Source organism: Aotus nancymaae, unplaced genomic scaffold, assembly GCF_030222135.1.
Source record: "Aotus nancymaae isolate 86718 unplaced genomic scaffold, 86718_ANA_hifiasm-v0.15.2.pri h1tg000025l, whole genome shotgun sequence".
NCBI classification, from domain to species: domain Eukaryota; kingdom Metazoa; phylum Chordata; class Mammalia; order Primates; family Aotidae; genus Aotus; species Aotus nancymaae.
The window spans coordinates 24,812,776-24,834,773 of NW_026988438.1; the positions used below are offsets into that span (position 1 = coordinate 24,812,776).

The following is a 21,998-nucleotide window of genomic DNA, read 5'->3' on the forward strand; positions in this document are numbered from 1 at the left end:
CCTGACTAATTTTTCAAGTTCAATTTTTCTTTTTTTAGATGGAGTCTCACTCTGTCACTCAGGCTGGAGTACATTGGTGCGACTGTGGTTCACTGCAACCTATGCCTCCTGGGTTCAAGCGATTCTCCTGCCTTAGCCTTCCAAGTAGCTGGAATTACAGGTGTGTGCCACCACGCCCAACTAATTTTTGTAGTTTTAGTAGAGATGGGGTTTCACCATATCAGCCAGGCTGATCTCAAACTCCTGACCTCAGGTGATCAACCTGCCTTGGCCTCCCAAAGTGCTGGGATTACAGGTGTGAGCCACCACACCCAGCCCAAGTTGAATTTTTCTAGTCCCAGGCTTGCTGATGAAATGCACACACTTTGTCACACATGTAAAGGACTCTAAGACATCTTCGAGGTCATCTGCTCGATCTTCAGGAAAACTAGACTAGAAGTTGGGATCCAGGGAGGACTGACAGGCATCTTTTCCTAGACAATTTGGCAAAAGGAGCAGCGGCGATGTAGCTTCTTTCACATCTTCTAATGGCAACAAATCGATCTCAAATTGGGCTTCTCCAGAGAGAAGTAAGGACCAGATGCCAATGATGACGATGATGACGACCACATCAGCAGCTAATTAGCAGTAGAAGGGATAGCACAGCTACTGCCGTTCTGGTGCTTACGATATACATAATGGCTTTTCTTTCACACATCTCACTTAGTTCTTACAAGAAAATATCATAACAGGGTAGGTATTATTGTGAAGCTGTGTGTTAAAAAACAACTGAGGCTGGCCAGGCACGGTGGCTTACGCCTGTAATCCCAGCACTTTGGGAGGCCGAGGCAGGCGGATCACAAGGTTAGGAGTTCAAGACCAGCCTGATCAACATGGCAAAACCCCGTCTCTACTAAAAATACAAAAATTAGCCGGGTATGGTGGTGAACGCCTGCAATCCCAGCTACTCAGGAGGCTGAGGGAGGAGAATTGCTTGAACCTGCGAGGCGGAGGTTGCAGTGAGCCAAGATTGTGCCACTGCACTCCAGCCTGGGTGACAGAACAAGACTCCATCTCAAAAAAAAACAACAAAAAACTGAGGTTAGCCAGTAACTGGCCTCACAGGTCCCTCAGCTAGCAAATGGCAGGGCTGGCTTCAACCCCCACCTGTGCCCTCACAGCAGGAACTCAGTGGACTTGTGATTATGACAGTCATGGCCTGGGAGGCAGCACTGGCGAGGCCACCAGGCGGGGGTCCTGTGCCTCCAGAGGGCCCAGCTCACACAGGCAGCTTCTCAGGCAGGCACTAGTCTCAGGCTGGGTCAGCTGGTGGCCTACCCTCTAGTCTTACCACAGTAAGGGTGACCTCCAGCTGGAGTGACGGGCCAAACTATTGTTTGTGGCTTTGCAGGAAGCGGTTTGAAAGGGTCATTGAAAAATGATCTTTCTAAATCAAGCTGTACCAATATTTTTACTTCCTTTTATGAAATGCCACATTTAAAGGCATTAGATGGGCCTGTGTTTAGAGCCTGGGAAACACGTCCCTGTGACTTAAGTTCAGAAAAACAAAAGTGTCCCACTCTCAGAGCAGAAAGAACAGAGAACTGCATGGCATGTATCCTTCTTACAGCAAGTTCTTGCTCTTGGGACCTAATGGATGTTTGACCAAAAAAAAAAGCACATTTTAATCCAAAACACTTTTTCAGATCAATGTCACATGCCCTGACACTCACACATCTTAGAGTGTCTGCTCATGGTTCTAACCATTTTTCGAAGCAAGAAATTGGAAGAGGAACTTAGATTGTTAATTGTATGGTTTATAACATTTTTTAAATAAATGATAAGTCACTTTTACCAGTCTGGGAACTGGCTCTGTGTAGTGTTAGCAGGGAAGAGAAACTCAGAAGCCTGACCCCTCAAGTGTCCCCCACCTCCTACCCAATCTACTGCACCTAAATTAAGACAAAGAATAAGAGGCAAAAACTAGAATCCTACTGATCTGTGTCTTGGGGTCTCTGTGTATCTATGTACTGGGCTTGTGTTCACCATTCACCTCTTCCTGGAACAGGTGATTTGATGGTAAATAGGGTAGGTGAAACAGGAAAGCCCTCAAACACAGTAAGGACCACTGGAGCAAGCAATTGGAGAAAATACTAGAAAACTGCGTACACAAGGGCAAAACTTCCCCCTCTTCAAAATGTGATCAAGAATCAACTCTGTGACCGGGCACAGTGGTTCATGCCTGTAATCCCAGCGCTTTCGGAGGCCAAGGCGAGTGGATAACCTGAGGTCTGGAGTTCGAGACCAGCCTGGCCAACGTGGTGAAACTTCATCTCTACTAAAAATACAAAAAAATTAGCTGGGTGTGGTGGCAGGTGCCTGTAATCCCAGCTACTCAGGAGGGTGAGGCAGGAAATTGCTTGAAACTGGGAGGTGGAGGTTGCAGTGAGCCGAGATTGCACCATTGTACTCCAGCCTGGGCAACAGAGTCAGACTTCATCTCAAAAAAAAAAAGAAAAGAAAAGAAAAGAAAAAAATCAACTCTGTAAAATGAAGCCCAGGTGTTGAAGAGTGGGAAGGAACCACAGAGAGCAGTTTCACAGACTAGGAAAGGAACTGAGGCCTTCAGGGAAGATCCTCCACCAGACAGAGCAGCTCAGCAGAGGCCACACCAGGAGGAGAACTTGGCTCTGCCACAGGGAACCTCCTCAGAGCTGGCTCTGGGCTCTGTAGAAAACAGGAAAACCTTGGCACGTCTAAAAATGGGAAGGATGTCTACCTAAAATCAAGCAATGTTTAAGCAAATGGCTGGTCATTTTAAGTTAAAAATACTAAGATCCTAGTAACAAGGCCTAATATTTGCAAGAAAAAGCACTTATTTTCTATGAGACCCTAAAAGACTGCTGCCTTTTTAGCTTTTTATGTTGTTTTACATAATTTAAATCTTTTATTGTTCAAATTTCATCTACCAGTACTTGTGAAGGAAACGGCCCCTTTGGAATAGCTCCCATCTTACAACAGGGAGGCCTGTGCAGGTCCCTACTGTTGGGATCGTCTGGCTAGAAGCGACCAGTTCTATCACAGTGGGGTGTCGGGAGTTCAGATTACAAAACTCAAAGGCAGGTTGCCGTTTGAAGCTCAGCTGCATGACAGTAAAAGAGGTTTGAGATTTGCAGAATGTGTGTCTAACTAAGTCCTTTTTTGCTGGCTCTACCTATTGAATTAATACTATTTTCTTAATGAAAAGAAGCAGCAGGAGAACTAAAAATAAAAACTGGGTTCTCACAAATAAAATGACCGTGTTTACTTCTTCTCTTTTGGTGCCAAAAAAAAAAGGGCTTAATTGCCTATAAAAGACAAATTGACAGCTCACAGATTCTTTCTGACTAGTTAATAATAGCGATGGTGATAATAAATAATAGTCTACAGCAGTGTTCTTAAACTTTCGAGCACATAATCACCTGGGGGCTTTTTAGAATGTAACTCTGATTCGGGGGTCTGAATTCAGGGAGCTGAGATTCTGCGTTTCTAACAAGCTTCTAATGCTGCGGGTCTGCGGGCCACACTTCGAGTAACAAAGCTCTACATTTGACAGTAAGTTTTCTTGGTAGCTCTTTAATCAGTCCAGGTGGAAGGGAATCTGTAAGTCATGAGGCCCTTTAGGAACTCATCTAATTCCAGCATATCAACTGGGCCAATCCCCCTTTTTTTTTTTTTTTTTTTTTTTTGAGGTAGAGTCTTGCTCTGTCGCCCAGGCTGGAGTGCAGTGGCGTGATCTTGGCTCACTGCAACCTTCGCCTCCTGGGTTCAAGTGATTCTCCTGCCTTAGCTTCCTGAGTAGCTGGGAGGCACCTACCACCATATCTGGCTGATTTTTTGTTTTGTTTTATATTTTTAGTAGAGACAGGGTTTCACCACGTTGGTCAGGCTGGTCTTGAACTCCTGACATCAGGTGATCTGCCCACCTCGGCCTCCCAAAGTGCTGGAATTACAGGCATGAGCCACCATGCCCGGCCTCAACTGGACCAATCTTGATGCACAAAATAGCACTATGCCAGGTAATATATCATATGTCACTCAAAATGTAACTAGCTTTCAAGCTCATGATGACTATTTGCTTCTGAACTTTTTGAGAAATGTTTGCTACTTGCCTGGCACACCGGAAGCTCAACAAATGCCTGTAGCATAAGGGAATAAATGAATGAACAGAAGGAAGGAGGAGGACACTCAGTGAATCTGGCTCCCTGCTGCCCTCTGTGTGTATTCAGACCATCTTGTAAAGCTTTCTACTGGTCCTGTTTTCAGATGGGGGGAACAATACAAAACCATCAGGAGACTTGGGGAGGCAGGATCGGGGTCGGGGGGGAGGAGGAGGAGGAGGAAGAGGAAGGAACACAGGCAGCAGCTAACTGTTGGAGATCACTGAGTACCAGGCACAGTGTCAAAGTCCTTTACATGAACTATCTAATTAGTCATAAAACCTCTGTGAGTTACAAATTAGAATCGTTTCCCTTTTATAAACTGGGAAACTGAGACATGAGAAAGGAAGTAATCCAAGTTAATCCAGTTAGTTAGGAGGGTTTAGGGCCTGCTCCACTGAAGCCTCAGCATCAAAATCAAATCCTCAGGGCAGCACAACTGGCTGCGCCACCAGCCACAGTAATCTCTGACCCCACTTCTCTGTTAGGTTTTGCAAGTCGTTAACACCCACAGATTGGCTTGGCTCTGCAGCCTCAATAAATTGGACGTACACCTAGTTCAAAAGACATAACCGTTATTTCTGTTTTCATTTTTGTTTTCTGTTTTTGAGACAGGGTCTCACTTTCTCACCCAGACTGCAGTGCAGTGGTGCGATCTCGGCTCACTGCAACCTCCACCTCTCAGGCTCAAGCAATTCTCCTGCCTCAACCTTCTGAGAAACTGGGATTACAGGCAGAAACCACTACTGCCCGGCTAATTTTTGCATTTTTAGTAGAGACGGGGTTACACCACATTGGCCAGGCTGGTCTTGAACTTCAGACCTCAAATGATCCACCCTCCTCAGCCTCCCAAAGTGCTAGGATTACTGGCGTGAGCCACCGTGCCTGGCCATAACCATTATTTGGCACCTGCATTTTTATTATACTGATATACCCCAGCACTGGGCTCTACATTTGCTAGCTTTGTCTGATGGTTTTTTAAATTGAGGAATAAAACAAATAAGCATAATGAATACCAAGCTGACAATTTTTTTGAGGGGGAAAAGGTTTTAAAAAGTTTCAAGAATGTACAAGGAACTCATATACCCCTTTACACAGAAGGATCAATTGTTTGTATTTTGCCTTATTTACTCGATGAATTATGCTCATCTTTCTCTGGCTCTATCTGATATATATACATCACTATTTTTTTTTCTTGGATCATTTGAGAACAAGTTATAAACATGCCCCTTTATTCCTAAATACACCTGTGTTAATTCCTAAGAACAGGGGTCCCCAGTTTGTGCTCTCCTTATGAGAATCTAATGTCTGATGATCTGAGGAGGCAGTTTCATTTCATCCTGAAACTATCTCCTCAACCCAGGTCTGTGCAAAAATTTTCCTGCATGAAACTGGTCCCTGGTACCAAAAAGGTTGGGAACCGCTGCTGAAGAACAAGGCCATTCTCTTACATGATCACAAGCCAATGATCAACTTCAGGAAATGTTAATGTTAATATAATACCTTCATCTCATTTACCATCCACATCCATTGTTGCCATTTGGCCCAGTGATGTCTTTTATAGCCTGACCACTATGTTTTAATGGCTGAATGCATATTAAGAATTGATATAAGTAATTAAGAATTAATATGAGTAGAGTGCTTTGGCATTTAGAAAGCGCTTTTGCTACATTAACTCATTTGTTTCTTGCTTTGCCTCTCTGAGGTCAGGCAGCAGCTCTATCCTTGGTTGACCTAAGATAGAAATGAGGCTGAGGGGACATCAAATCCAAAGCAGTGTTCAGCCCCCATTCTCCCCTCACACCACTGGTTGGTGTTTATTTTAAAGACTTTATTTGTTTTGGTGCCAACCAGCAGACTGACTACTAACCCAAACATTTTATTTTTTGAGACAGGGTCTCTTGCTCTGTCTTCCAGGCTGGAGTGAAGTGGCATGATCTTGGCTCACTGTAGCCTCAGCCTCGTGGGCTCCAGTGATCCTCCTGCCTCAGCCTCCCATGGAATTGGGACCACAGGTGTGCATCACCACACCTGGCCAATTTTTTTATTTTCTGAAGAGATGAGGTCTCACTTTGTTGCCCAGGCTGGTCTCAAACTCCTGGGCTCAAGCAACCCTCCAGCCTCAGTCTCCTAAAGTGCTGGGACTACAGGCAGAGCCACCTCACCTGGCCCCCCACAGTTTAAATTCCAAAACTAAATGAATACAGTTCAAGTGCTTATCTCTCTAACCAAAAATAAATGAGTATTGTTTGGGTGCTTTTCCTTCATGTTAGCATTACAGATTCTAATTATCACCTGCAGCTATGTATGCGGGAAGAGTCTTGAACTCCCCAGGGTCTGAGAGCTTAGTATCAGTTGGGAGGCCCCTGATGGGCAAGTAGGGGGGCCTAGCCTCCTCAGCACCCACCCAGCCTGTTTTGTGGAGCCCACCCCACCACTCATGCCAAACCTGAACCCTCAATTGGCAAAGGATCCCCAACTGCAGGCCTGATTTGAACATAGAAAGCCGAGACACACTAGGGGGTCTCTTCCAGTGCACAGTGAAACGTTAGTTTGGGGGCAGGGAGGCAGTTTCCCAATCCTCAGTACTAGCCTAAAAAGAGTCACAAACTCATGAACTTGACTACTGCATAGAGAAGTATTGGTTTTGGAAATGGAACTCTTGGGATTCAAATCATCACTCTTCTATTGAGTTCATTTGCCTTGGGCAAGTTACCTGGGTCTCAATTCTATCGTCCCTACACCCAGATAATAACACACAGCAAGCAGAAATGGAGTGAGGTGGCCAGCACAGATTCCAGCACGCAGGAGGCCTCTGGCTCCGGATGATTCAAAGCACAGAAAGCCTCCTCCAGAGTATGGCCCCCCGCAGCGCGAGCCTATGCCTTTCACGCAACCCGCACGCAACCCTGAGGGAGCCAGGCACAGCCAAGTTTATAGATGTGAACACAGTGTCAGCAAGGTCGGGGGCTGAGGTTAAAATTCTGCATGATTCGCTGACGGTCAAGAATACAAAACAACTGACCGTCTTTTCAGTAAGGGCTGTCTCCGGTGACAGGGAGGTGAATTTTTCCTATGTGGTGGCCCTCTGTTCTCGGTTTGTGAATACGGGGCAGAAAGAGCAAAATGTTTACCTTTTCCAAGGCCTCTCTGTCAAGCAGTTCTTGCACAGCTAGAAGCTTGATGCTGTAAGAAAAAAATCAAAACCACACTTGAAAACTAATCATTTCATGTTACCAAGGATCATCAAACAAGTCACAGAAAAAAAGGCTGAGATGTCATCCTGCATTTCTGTGTCACCTCACATCTTAGGGTGACCTTTTGCTTAAATCAAAATGACCATTTTGAAAGTATTTAAAATGTTTCTAAATTCTGAAAGTAATTTTTACCATATGATCCAGGAATTTCACTTTTAAGTATATTCCCTGAAGAATTGAAAACAAGAACTCGAATAGATAATTGCACACCGATGTTCATAGCAGCATTATTCACAACAGCCAAAAGGCAGAAACAACATAAATGACCATCAACAGATGAATGAATAAGCAAAATGTAGTACATACACTTAATGGGCTGTATTACTCAGCCTTAACAAAGGACATTCTGATACACGCCACGCTGAGGATGAACCTTGGAGACACGCTAAATGAGATAAGCCAGTCACAAAAGACAAATACCATATGAATCCACTTGCACGAGGTATCTTAGAGTAACTTGCACACAGACAGAAAGTAGAATTGTCAGGGGCGTTTGAACCACAGCGATTCCATCTTGAATAGGGGCTGGGTAAAGTAAGGCGGAGACCTACTGGGCTGCATTCCCAGGAGGTTAGGCATTAAGTCACAGGGTGAGATAGGAGGTCGGCACAAGGTACAGGCCATAAAGACCTTGTGGATAAAACAGGATGCGGTAAAGAGGCTGATTAAATGACTAAAACTGACTAAATCCCACCAAAATCAAGATGGCCACAAAAGTGACCTCTGGTCATCCTCACTGCTCATACGCTAATTATAATGCATCAGCATGCTAAGAGACACTCCCACCAATGCCATGACAATTTAGAGGTGACATGGCAATGTCAGGAAGTTACCCTACATGGGTCTAAAAAGGGGAGGAACCCTCAGTTCCAGGAATTGCCCCTTTCCTGGAAAACTCATAAATAATCTACCCCTTGTGTAGCATATAATAAAGAAATAACCATACAAATAGCAGGCCATTCTCTCTCTCTTTTTTTTTTTTTGAGACAGTCTTTGTCATCCAGGCTGGAATGCAGTGACCTGATCTTGGCTCACTGCAACATTTACCTTCCCAGTTCAAGCCATTCTCCTGCCTCAGCCTCCCGAATAGCTGGTTTAATAGTTGTGTGCCATTATGTCTGGCTAATTTTTGTATTTTTAGTAGAGATGGGGTTTCACCATGTTGGTCAGGTGGGTCTCAAACTCCTGGCCTCAAATGATCCACCTGCCTCAGCCTCCCAAAGTGCTGGGATTACAGGCGTGAGCCACTGTGTTTGGCCCTAGCCAGCCATTCTTTATTTCTTTACTTTACCAATAAAGTTGCTTTCACTTCATAGATTCGTCCCAAATTCATTCTTGTACAAGGTCCAAGGACCCTCTTTTGGGGTCTGCATTGAGACCCCTTTCCGGTAACAGAATGGTGCTTATCAGGGACTGGGAGAAAAGGAGGATGGAGAGGTATTGTTTAAAAGGTATAGAATTTCATTTGGGGATTAAGAAAAAGTTCTAGAGGGCCAGCACAGTGGCTCATGCCTGTAATTCTAGCACTTTGGGAGGCCAAGGCAGGAGAACTGCTTGAGCTCAGGAGTTCAGGAGCAGCCTGGGCAACATCACAAGACCCCGTCTCTACTAAAAATACAAAAAATTAGCTGGGCGTGGTGGTACATGCCTGTGATCCCAGCTACTCGAGAGACTGAGGTAGGAGAATCTCTTGAGCCTGGGAGGTCAAGGCTGCAGTGAACTGAGATCGCGCCACTGTACTCCAGCCTGGGCGACACACTCCATCTCAAAAAAGAAAAAGAAAAAAAAGAAAAGAAAAAAAGTTCTAGAGACAATGAATGGTGGTGATGTTACACAATAACGTAAATGTACTTTATGCCACGCCATTAACTGTACACTTAACAAGGGTTAAAATGCTAAATGTTATTTATGAACATTTTGCCAGAAAATATTCTAAAAGTAGCTGACAGCTACTTACTGTAAGGAATTTGAATACATTCAGAAGAATACAAAGAAGAAAACATTCACCCAAATAGCTAAAACCATTGCTCGCAAAAGGACCCTGCTCAGCCACTCATTTGTTTTCCAAACATTGACAGAGCCCTACTGTGGGCAGGTGACCGAGGATCCATGATGGTTATGGCATTCCCTGCCTGGAAGGCACTCACGGCCAGTCCAGAATGTGATGTACTGTATGCCAAGTGGGCATACAGAGACGCAGAGAGGAGCCAGGCCCAGCCGAGGCCAGAGAAGGATTCCTGGAGGGACCAGGTTAACTTTGTCAGGGAAGGGGGCTAGGAAAAAAGGCGATCGCAGAGGAGGTCTCCAGAGGCACCAAGGGGAGAAATGACTTGCCGGTTTCCGGCACAGGCGCCTGAACCGAGGCTATGGCCAGCAGCCAGGGTGACAGAACGAGAAGAGCACGCAGATTCACAGGGGAGGTATTTTCCCCTTTTTGACATGTTGCTCTGAAGTGTTCATGGACCCAATGAACAGGTGGTCAAGCCTGTGCGGGAGGCCTGGGCTGGACTCTGCACACAGTAAAAGCATGCGAGCTCCAAGGGACTGTTCAGGGAGTGGGTCAGCTGTGGATGGTGTCACGGCACTCGCTGCCCACCCAGCTAATGTGCTAATGGTCACTGGCCATTTCCTCCCCACTCCAGCAACCTGCACAGGTTCTGCAGCATAGAAATGGGCCCACTCTTGAAGCATATGCCTCCCTCCAAAGGAATTAGACAACTTTTTCTTTTTCTTTCTTTCTTTTTTTTTTTTTTGAGACAGGGTCTCCCTTTGTCACCCAGGCTGGAGTACAGTGGCACCATCTTGGCTCACTGCAGCTTTGACCTCCAGGGTTTAAGTGATTCTCCTGCCTCAGCCTTCCAAGCAGCTTGGACTACAGGTACACGCCACCATACCAGGCTAATTTTTGTATTTTTAGTAGAGATGAGGTTTCACCATGGTGCCCAGGCTGGTCTCGAACTCCTGAGCACAAGTGATTCACCTGCCTTGGCCTCCCACAGTACTAGGATTACAGGTGTGAGCCACCACAACTGGTTAGAATTAGTCAATTTTTAAAGTTCACCTTAATTTGTAGACTTCTTCATACCCTTTGTAAAACTAAGCAAACACTGTCTCACCAAATGCAATGGCTAATTTAAAAGCAGTTTCAAGAAGTACAATAAAAGTTTTCAAGGCTTATAAGAAACCACCACCACCAACAACAAATTAGGCCGGGTGCAGTGGCTCACGCTTGTAATCCCAGCACTTTGGGAGGCCAAGGTGGGTGGATCATTTGAAGTCAGGACTTTGAGACTAGTCTGACCAACATGGTGAAATCCTAACTCTACCAAAAATACAAAAATTAGCCAGGCATGGTGAGGGGGACCTGTAATCCCCTCTATTCTGGAGGCTGAAGTGGGAGAATCGCTTGAACCCGGCAGCGGTTGCAGTGAGCCAAGATCGCACCACTGCACTCCAGCCTGGGCAACAGAGTGAGACTCCATCTCAAAAGCCAACAAAACAAAACAAAACACACACACACACAAAACAGCAAAAACAAAACAACAAATTAGCAAACATCCAGGCTAATGGACAAGAGTGTGGGCGTTCTCTCTGCTCCAACCCTGTTGGCTTTGGTTCCATCTCTTAGGCAGGTTTGCTTTTGCTGTTTGTCTGTCTTGGAAGGGTCTTCCCCAGGATCTTTCCAACACTATCTGTCTCATCCCCTCATTCCAGTCTAACTCTGAATGCCATCTCCTCCAAGCAACCCTCCCTGGACACCCGAGTTAAACCAGCATCCCAGATCACAAATACGCTATTTTCTTCAGTGGACTTTGTGCTACCTTGAAACATGTGTTTATTGGGGTGCTTCTGTCTCCTCCCAAAAAGCATGGAAGCCCCCTTAAGGCTGGGGGCTCAGACATTCTTGCTCATTACATTTGTGGTGTCTACAACTGGCACATGGAAACTCTCAAGGAATTTATTTGCTGACCAGGCCTGGAGGCCGTCAGGCCAAGTTGCTATCATAGCTCACACATTCCAGGCTGAATGGGTAATAGCAAAGGCCATGCCTCAGTTTCTCCTTCTGAAAAGAATGCCTCAAACAAGATGACGGGGTGGATCCTCCCTTGGCGACAGGTGCTACGTGCATTTATGTAACTGACTGCTATTCATGAAATATGGCTGGTGGCAGATCAAGGACATTGGCCACTTCTCAGCACATTCTGATTCCCAGTGTGCAAATCCAGATTCCAGGTTACCAATTTGGACAGCAACTTATATGCTAAGTTAGGACTATGCCGTTGTAGCTCAAATTTCAGAAGCTTAAACTGCCTCTGAAATAACCACGATAAATATTTACACTGGAGGGACTTTTCAAATAGTCTCCCATTCCTGCCCCTTTTATGGTCATGAAGTCCAATTTAGTATCGGGTATCAGATGGCAACAGTTTAGAGAAAAGGTCTCAACACTGTTAAGATATTCAGCTCTATTTTTCTCCCTACTATTCACTAAGATACTACATTCAAGCCACAGCAGAACAAGATTTGAAAACCAACAATTTCAGGCTCTGAAATGAAATGACATTAAAATAACTTCAACTGACTCTTACTGAAGTCAAAACCTGAAGGATGCCACACTCTGCTCTCATCACTTACTGTCCTCCAGAACACACACGACACAGCCCGGCATGCACGGTGCTACTCTCCAGCCCTGCAACCTCCACGGAACTCTCCCCACTGAACTTAGATTCAGCTTCCAAATCCTTCTCAACACTCCAGTGAGCCACAACCAATCTACTGCAATTGGCATATGAGATAAAAACCCATTTATCATCTGCTCTAAAACCAATACCAAATAGTATCAGTGCGTTAGGAGTAGGGAGAGGGGCAAAAAGAAACAAAACCCAGAGACATTCTTACACTACTAAAACCCAGCAACGCCAAATGCGATCGTTTAGGGGCAGGGGGAGAGGAGATGATAAGACACTCAGATTTACACAGTTTGTGTTTGGAAATGAGAACAATGCATATTAAGAAGCTACTGCTACAGTTGCTTATAACTTGGGATTTCTTCAGAAAGCTGTTTTGTCCTCCTGAGAGTTGCAGTCCTTAAGGGTACTCTGAGATGTTTCCTGTTATATAACTATCCTGATTTTATTTTTAACCTTATTGGAAATCCTTCCAGTTTAGGGTATTTATTTCAGTATTTATGATATCAGATTCTTCTAGCACATCAGATACTCCCTGGGAGGAAATTTCAGACATATGAAGGAGCAATAAGCCCATTTACCAAATCGTCCATTCGACATCATCTAACTTCTTGCCCTGGAAGGAATCTGATAGCTCATATTTTCAATTCTGCCCCTTTCTCCCTCCTTTCTTCTGCTGATTCTGCAAACTTACACTGAATACCTCCTATATTTCAGAAACTGCCATGCATCTGGGGACAAGTCCTCCACAGGAGCTCACAGAAGTTAGGAAGCTGCTTTAGCATATGTCTGAGGAGGAGGAAGGGGTCTCCCTGAGAGTCTCCTGGGTTCCAACGTGGACCAGTAGAGCCGGGCCTAAGAGGTTGTGTCTGTCAGTGGCCTGGAGCTTGGTCCGTCCTCTGAGAACAGCAGAGCCCCAGGAAGATGAAAGCTGTGATGAACTATAATTTCTTTTTCTGTACCCTACTTTGAGAAGAGTGGCAAATCACACAAAAGCAGCTGATAGCAGGGATTTATTTAGATAAATGACAGCTTGAAGGGCAAGTTCTGAAGTCAGGATAAGCAACACTTAGGAGGACCTAGAATGCATGCAATTAAGATCTATAATGGGATTATAGAAAGGGTGTTGGGGAAAGTGCCAGGCAGACACGGACAGCACAGAAGATAAGCAGCAGCACCAAGGAGACAGAAGCCAGAGGGCACCCTGCAGTCCAGATGGCATGGGACACAGACTGCATGAGCCTCGATGGCCCCCAAAAAGATACAGGATAACTCTATGGATGTTTCAAAAGCACTTAAAGGATAAGCTCCCAACTATAGAGACACTCATGCTTCCAGAATAGATTATAACCAAAAGGATGCTACGGTCAGGAGTCACTCTGGTTCCCTTTCTCTGAGGGTTCTGGCACTTTGAGTTCCCATTGCATTTATTAAATGACATAGTATAGTCCATGAGACAGAGCAGCATGTAACAGATAGAGAATGAATGTGGTATGATGGATCCATTCATTCACTGCATGGATAAAAGATCTAAGGCTATACATTATGCACCAGGCACTCCTGGGTGCTGGGGACACACTGATGAGCAAAAGCAGCCTCTGCCCCTGGGCATCTGAGTGTCTAATGGAGGAACCAAGTAAGTGCATCAGTTGCATAATGGACACTCTCAGGAGGCAAACACACGGTGCCATGTGCCTGTAAAGCTGGGAGCTCCTGGGAAGTGGCCTCTACACTGACACCTTTGGGCCTGCACAGCAGAGGGGAGGATGGCAGTGTTCCAGGTAGGGTGGCAGGAACAGCAAGAGCAAAGGAACGAGGGGACAGAGTGAGCATGGCCTGCTCAGGGACTGTGCGCCAACCAGGGACATGGGGCGGTGGGGCTGAAGGTGGGAGGTAGGCACCCAAGGATTATTCTGCGGAAACAGGTGGGGCTGGGCCTGCTCCGAGGGTTTGTCAAGCCACATCAAGGAATTTGGCAAGGGGTAGCCACAGACAATTCAGGGCAGTGATGTGGCAGAGGCCCAGGGACACAGAAAGTAACTAATAAAAATATGAATATGGCCATGGTGTGGAGAATGGGTGGGGGTGGGGTGGGGGTGGCAATGCTGGAGGTAGAGAGACCCGGGATGGGTCCAGGTAAGAGATGAAGGTGGCCTGTGCAGGGAAATGGCACTGTGCTAATTCTACACAGGTGAGCAGCTGGTAGGGCCTGATGAATGAATGGATGAGGGAACAAGAGAGAAATTATCACCCTAGTTTCTACCTTGTGAAACTGGGTGCTGAAGGAACCATCTACTTAGAGAGCCGAGCTGGGCTGGAGATGCAAATCTGGTCTTGGACACACTGGGGTTCAGGGCCTTGGGACCTCTGAGTGGAGTTTGAGGAGGTAACTAGCTGTACCTCAGCAGGTCCTGGGCTATAGATTTGGACATCAGGAGCAGGAGGATGGTGACGAAGGGGAGAGACTATCCAGCAGGCTGTGCGGACAGAGAAGATGGTCCTGGATAGGTGCCCAAGGGCCATCAACATTTAAAAGCTGGAGAGGGGAATGGGAGCCTGTCATGGAAGCGGCAAAGGGACTGCCAGGAAGGTAGAAGGGAAACCTGGAGCACGTGGCCGGCAGCCATGGTGGGAGAGTGCTGCAAGAGGGCGGGGAGCAAGCAAAGGCTGGTGGCATTGGAGAGAGTGACTGCAGGGAGTGGTGGAGATGATGCCAGGTTTCAGTGGGTGAGAAGTGGGTAGAAGTGAAGGAGGAGAAATGACGACATTAAAATCTAGGTACAAGATGTTGGGTGGCTTCTCACAGATGATTTTCCAAGGAGAATAACTCAAAGCCAGCAGGTATTAGCCTTATTCAAGTGAAAGCAATTATTAAAGCACAAACAGTCCCACTCACAGCTGTGCATTCACATTCGCTCTCTCTCTCTTCCCCCCATGCCTTCCCTCCCCTCCCCAAATGATATAATCATGGAACCCAGTTTTTCTCTCAGAGCATAATCACTATTTGCAGGATTTGGAAGAAAACAAAAGGTCATGAAAGTTGTAAATGATGCCTGGGGTAGTTTTGTTTTATAATATAATACTTCCACACCCTCCGCTGCAAGAAAAAGAAGAATGTGAAGACCCTAAACTGAAGAGCCCACACCAAACCCCAGTGCCTCCAGCAATGCTGGTGACACAGGCCCTGTACCTCGTGTACCAGCCCACACTGTCTCCAGGACTGTGCAGCAAGTGACAGCGAAGGGGTGAGGGGTTCAGTAGCATAAACCTGGGGAGAGAGGGCCTTTCCAGGCAGCCTATCAGTAAAGGAGAGAGGAGGCCCAAGAGGAGAACACGGGGCAAAGGTGTAATTGCAGCCGGGGCCCGTGGCTGAGGGCAACGGCCACTCTCTACTCTCATGTCGCAGTGACAAACCTTCTGAGCAGGCCTGGACCCACCTGTGTCTGCAGAATAACTAACTCCTTCACTCATATCACTGATTTCATTTTCCATAGCATTTGTTTTTTTTTTGAGGGGAGTCTTACTCTATTGGCCAGGCTGGACTGTAGTGGCACAATCTCAGCTCACTGCAGCCACTGCCTCCCGGGTTCAAGCAATTCTCCTGCCTCAGCCTCCTGAGTAGCTGGGACTAAGGTGTGTGCCACCATGCCCGGCTAATTTTGTATTTTTAGCATGGAGTTTCACCATGTTGGCCAGGCTGGTCTTGAACTCCTGACCTCAAGTGATCTGCCTGACTTGGCTTCCCAAAGTGCTGGGATTACAGGTGTGAGACACTGTGCCCGGCCTGTATTTGTTTTATGTGGGGTGGAGTTACTTAAGAAGTTTTATGAAAGTCAAATTCACAAACGGCATCAATCCAGATGTCCGAACACACCTCCTTTCCCTTTCAAGGAAAGTTCCAGGTTAACTTCTGAGTAAATTAAAAAAGGAACCCCCCAACCCTTCTTTAATAGAGATAGGGTCTCACTGTGTTGCCCAGGCTGGTCTCAAACTCCTGGGCTCAAGTGATCCTCCCACCTCAGCCTCCCAGAGTGCTGGGATTAGGCTGGGCACGGTGGCTCGTGCCTGTAATCCCATCATTTTGGGAGGCCAAGGCAGATCACCTGAGGCCGGGAGTTTGAGGTCAGCCTGACCAACATGGTGAAACCCCATCTCTACTAAAAATACAAAAATTAGCTGGGCATGGTGGCATGTAATTGCAATCCTAGTTACTTGGGAGGCTGAGGTAGGAGAATTGCTTGAACCCGTGAGGTGGAGTTTGCAGTGCATTGCACTCCAGTCTGGGCAACAAGAGTGAAACTCTGTCTCAAAAAAAAGAAACAAAAACAAAGTGCTGGGATTACAGGTGTGAGTCACTGTGCCCGGCCAAGAATCTCTTGTCTCTTGTTTTTATCACCAAATTTTAGAAGCCATCATGGGTGTCAGATGCAGGCCTGTTTTCTCCCATGCTTACTTTCTTCCCTCATTGGCTCAGAGCTGAGGAAACACAGGGGCCATCAGTGTCTGAACATCAGTGGACATGCCCAGGGGGAGGGGATGGGCTCCGGAGAAGGAGCTGCTTTTCCTAAAAATGTCTTTGACAGCGCTGCATCCCATCACTGCCAAGACATCCTTCCTTGCCAAAGCCAAGTGCAGGATTAGGATGTTAGCACAGAACAATTTCCGTGGAATTTAGCTTGGGCAGTAACTGTTCTTAGCGGGTTTGAAAGAATTAGTCCGCAAAACAATCCGGGCAGGAAACTTCTTTGATGACAGTGCCCATATTTTTTGTTCCATTCAGGTTTTCAACTGCTTGAATTGGTTACAGTATATATTCTGTTTTCTTAGAAAATTGTCCAATCCACTCAGATTTTCAAATTTTGAGCCCAAAATTATACGAGTAATCACTTTAAACCTAATAACCACCTCTGCATCTGCTTCTGGCCACCCCCTCCCTTCTTTAAGATGGGTAGATATTGTTCTTATTTTGAAAATCAGATCGTAAGAAATCAGTCTACTTTATTGATTTCCTAAAAATTAGCACCAGGATTATCAATTCTACCATTCCTTTTGTAATTAAGGTTCATATTTATCTTAATTCTCTGATTTTCCATTGTTTTGGTTTCTCTCTCACCTACTTTTGTTTAAGTGATTTATTATATATAGAGCCATACTTTTTTTCTCAATGTATTTATCCTTGTTTCAAATTTCATTATGCAGTCTTCCTGTTACTTTCTATGTAGTCTACAGTTGTAGTTTTGATCTCTTATTGGATTCAATAGTTATTTGAATTGTGTTTTTCTATCTCTGAGTAATTGGGTTTTAAATTTTATTTTCTATAGTTCTAGCACACTTTTTTTAATTTCAAAATATTTTTATTCCTTTTCAAAGTAAAATATCATGTTTCATAAACATTTTTTTTTATTGCATTTTAGGTTTTGGGGTACATGTGAAAAACATGCAAGGTTGTTGCATAGGTGCACACGTGGCAGTGTGATTTGCTGCCTTCCTCCCCTTCACCTATATGTGGCATTTCTCCCCATGTTATCTCTCCCCAACTCCCCACCCCCTGCTGTCCCCCCACTCACCCCCAACAGACCCCAGTGTGTAGTGCTCCCCTCCCTGTGTCCATGTGTTCCCATTGTTCAATACCCATCTATGAGTGAGAACATGAGATGTTTGATTTTGTGTTCTTGTGTCAGTTTGCTGAGAATGATGGTTTCCAGGTTCATCCATATCCCTACAAAGGACGCGAACTCATCGTTTTTGATGGCTGCATAATATTCCATGGTGTATATGTGCCACATTTTCCCTGTCCAGTCTATCATTAATGGGCATTTGGGTTGGTTCCAGGTCTTTGCTATTGTAAACTGTAGCACACTCTTATTAGGGGAAGCACCCTGTGTATTTCCTGATTTTTAAAATGTATTGATACTCTTTTGGATCTACTTTGTGCTGAGTTTCGCGTTTCCATTTCCCAAGCATTTGAGTAGTTCCAGAATGTGCTTTTGGATCTATCAGTGTTCACTTTTAAGTTTTCATATTAATATAGGAAACAAGAGTGAGTTCAAGCTGCACTGTCTACTGGCCGCTGGGTCTTAAGGAACCTGAAGAACTCAGCATCGGGTAGGAAGAGAGAGAGAACCTAGTGCCCGCCTCTGTGGCCAGGTGCAGAGGTGAGTAATGTAAAGTACTTTGCACACTGCTTTGCTCATAAGCCTCTCTAAATGTCAGCCATTACTACTCATCATTCAGAGCCTTTCTTTAGGCAGTAACACCTCTCGAAGAACAGAATAAAGACTGAAACAACTTTTTTTTTGATACCATCCCATTTTAGATAAGCAGCATTACAACCCTTATCTCTCCTACCCTCTTTGATCTTCGTTAGCCATACCCTAAGGCTTAGATCCAGAATACAGGCATTTGCTTGTCTTTCTATTACATAGCTTATTGTAACAACAATTTTTGACATTTGTATTTGTTTGTTAATCAGACTTATAACAATAATTTAAACTGCTCTCTAGTTTTACAGAATCTGGTGCTTATGTTACCTACTCTTGAGCTCTGTTTTAACTCTTGAGCATCTATGACAGGCTTTAAAGTGAATTTTAAAAAAAGGAGCAGGTTTGTGTACTTCTCTAAGCCCCTGTATGTCTGAGAAAGTCTTTCTGATTGGCTTCACAGACAAAAGGCACCTCGGCTGAGCATAAAATTGCTTGGGTTGCAGCATAACCCCCCAACTTTGTAGAGGGTTCACAAACTTATTTGATAATTAGAAGAACTTTTAATGCTTCAGATTCTCAGGCTCCACACGTAGGTTGGTGTTATGGGGCCTGGGAATAGAGCCAATTTTTTTTTTTTTCAATTCCCAGATGTTTTAATTTTCTGACAGGTTCTGTAAACACGGTTTCTGTGTTACACAGAACAAGTCTAAAGTCGACTTAAGTTTTGTTACTTTTTGCTCTGTTTGGATGAAATGCTTATCCCCCTCTTTTACCCGTTATTCTTTATTATTCCCAGGGTGTGCTCAGATGTAGCTGTCTCTTCCCTGACTTTGTTCAGAATGAGCTTGAGTGAACCCTTTGAAATTCACGCACAGTCCCTCGTGAGCACAGGGTTTCCTTCTGTCACAGTTTGGATGACGGATCACTGATTTCAATAATCACCAATGCCAAAAATCTGAATGTGGGCAGTCAGTTCCATCTTCCACATGTATAACTTTGTCTCTTGTTTTTCTCTTGCATTTTCCAGAACCTTTCTCTACTTTTTCCTCCCTCACTCATATTACTGATTTGATTTTCCATGGCATTTGTGTTGTTTTCTGTGGCTGTTCTAACAAATTATCACAAAATTGGTGACTTAACACAACAGAAAGTCATTCCCTCAGTTCTGGGGGCCAGAAGTCTCAGGCTCACTGGGATGAAATCAAGCTGTTGGAATGGCCGCGCTCCCTCTGAGGCTCGAGAGGAGAGTCTATTTTTTTAATCTCTGGTGGCTGCCTGCATTCCTTTGTTTGTGGCCTCATCACTCCACTCTGTCTATGGTCATGTTGCCTTCTCTCCTGTCTATCATCACATTTCCTTCTTCCTGTCTCTTACAAGGATGCTTGTGATTGCATTTAGAACCCATAAACCAGCATGACCCAGTATAACCCCCTTACCTCTCAACATCCTTCACTTAATCAAATTGGCAAAACTTTTTTTTTCCCATGTGAGGTAATACTCACAAGTGCTAAGAATTAGGATACAGAAAACTTTTGGAGGCCATTATTCAGTTTACTATACATGAATACTTTTCTATACTCTTGCTAATTTGGATTTTAGTTCTGTTATTAGATCCTTAAAACCTTGCCTTATTGAGTCCATCCCCTTGTTTTTCCCTTTCTGTTGCTTTTCCATATCAAACAACCTTTCTTCATGTTTTACTGTTCCTGTTCCAGGGAGACCATGTCCTTTTGCTGTATACTGAGGATGCCACACATTTTCCCAAAACCATCTTCTGGATTCTGCTGTAGATGGTTTTTCAAAAGTAGAAAGTCCATCTAAGTCTTCAGAAGCTCTTGCTTTTATCTTGTTCTGCAGGACTTTTCTACAGCCTTTTTTTTTAAGTCTTTATGAATCCTTAAACAAGGAAATATTTGTCCAGCTATTAGGAGTGGACTGAGTGTCAGCCCATTTTCTACCCGCCTGTGTAAAGGACCAATCTCTCCTTCTCAGACCCACCTGGGGAGGGGACAGGGAAAGAGCTCAGCTTCTAGCCAACTGGAAACCTTTCACTCCACTGAGATGCCACTGAACAGAGGTGACGATGGACAGCAAAAGTCAGGCTGGCTGCTGACCAGAGACTCAGAAACACTTCCATATACATCCTTTTTTTTTCCCCAGCAGCAAACTGCCTATTTAATGACACTTTTTAAAAAGCTGAAACATTTAACCTAATCTAAGATCTGAGGCCCCACAGGAAAGTCCATTAGAAAGTTAATGGCTTGGCTTAGCTGCAATTTTATTCCTAGAAAATTTGGAAGAAAAGGCAGGGGAACAGACTGAACTGCAGAAAGAACCAGCGAAGAGGAGAAAGAGGATTCAGTTGAAAGTGTTTTCCAGATGTTGGTACCCTGCTAAGCCTTGATTACATTATTTTACTTACATCTGCAAATTTCTCCTTGCAGACATCGTTGTAACAAACTGCAGATTCTAAAGTTAAACTAAGTATTCAAAGACTGACTGTGTGATTTGTACGCTACAATATTAACTTTTCAACCTTCTCCCCCTGGCCCTTGGCTTTGGGAGATCTTCATCCTCAACTGAAGAGGCAGGGATTTTGATTCATATTTTACAGCATCAGAGAGATGAAGTGGCTGATGCAAGGTCCGTATAGGGATGAGCCCAAGCTTGTAATGATTTAAAAGCAAGCACTGCTTTTTATTCATTCAACAAATATTTACTAAGCAGCTACTATGTGCCAGACATAGTTCTCGACACCAGAGGTAGGGTGATAAGGCAAGGAATAAATCAGAATCTTCACTCTGATGAAGCTTACATTTTAATGAGGGGTTGGGAGTGGTGGCCTGCAGGTCAATATTTAACCACTGGCTCCAAGGGTTGGGGATGCAGTTGCCGCATTTGCCAATTTCTGTGGTGTCTTCCGTACTCCCACCAAGGCCCATTTGAAGTCACCAAACTGGTATGACTGAATGCAGAACTGGGAAGAGATGTGTACAAAAGGCTCCTGAGAGCCCTTCCACACAGCTCCACCCAGCATGCAACAGTGAGGAGGTGCTGAGGTCTGGATGTCAGTATCCCCTCTTCCCCTCAATTCCTATGCTGAAATTTATTTATTATTATTACTTTTATTTATTTATTTATTTATTTTTTGAGACAGAATCTTGCTCTTTTGCCCAGGTTGGAGTGCAATGGTGTGATCTCGGCTCACTGCAACCTCCACCTCCCGGGTTCAAGCGATTCTCCTGCCTCAGCCGCCCAAGTGGCTGGGATTACAGGCGCCTGCCACCATGCCTGGCTAATTTTTGTATTTTTAGCAGAGATGGGATTTTGCCATGTTGGCCAGGCTGGTCTTGAACTCTTGACCTCAAGAGATCTGCCCACCTCGGCCTCCCAAAGTGCTGGGATTACAGGCGTGAGCCACCTGTGTTGCAATTTAATGACTGGTGTCATGGTATTTGGAGGTTAGGCCTTAGGGAGGTGATTAGGACATGAGGGATTAGCACCTTTATAAAAGAGGCCCCAAGAGAGCTGCTTTGCTCCTTCTACCATGTGGGGACCCAGTTAGGAGGTGCCATCTATGAAGTAGGAAATGGGCTCTTGCCAAACACTGAATTTGCCGGCACCTTGATCTTAGACTTACCAGCCTCCAGACTGTGATAAATAAATGTCTGT

At 45.0% G+C, this 21,998-nt stretch overlaps 1 protein-coding gene across 3 annotated transcripts in view; it reads right to left on the reverse strand.

Annotated features, from left to right (window-relative positions):
- The window catches only part of EEPD1 (endonuclease/exonuclease/phosphatase family domain containing 1), a 136,642-nt gene that overhangs the window by 46,123 nt on the left and 68,521 nt on the right, over nucleotides 1-21,998 (reverse strand). For all 3 annotated transcript variants that reach the window (XM_012461284.3, XM_012461283.2, XM_012461282.3), the window contains exon 3: nucleotides 7,313-7,364. In XM_012461284.3, the coding sequence (XP_012316707.2) occupies nucleotides 7,313-7,364 (52 nt within the window). The remainder of the gene's footprint in view (nucleotides 1-7,312; nucleotides 7,365-21,998) is intronic.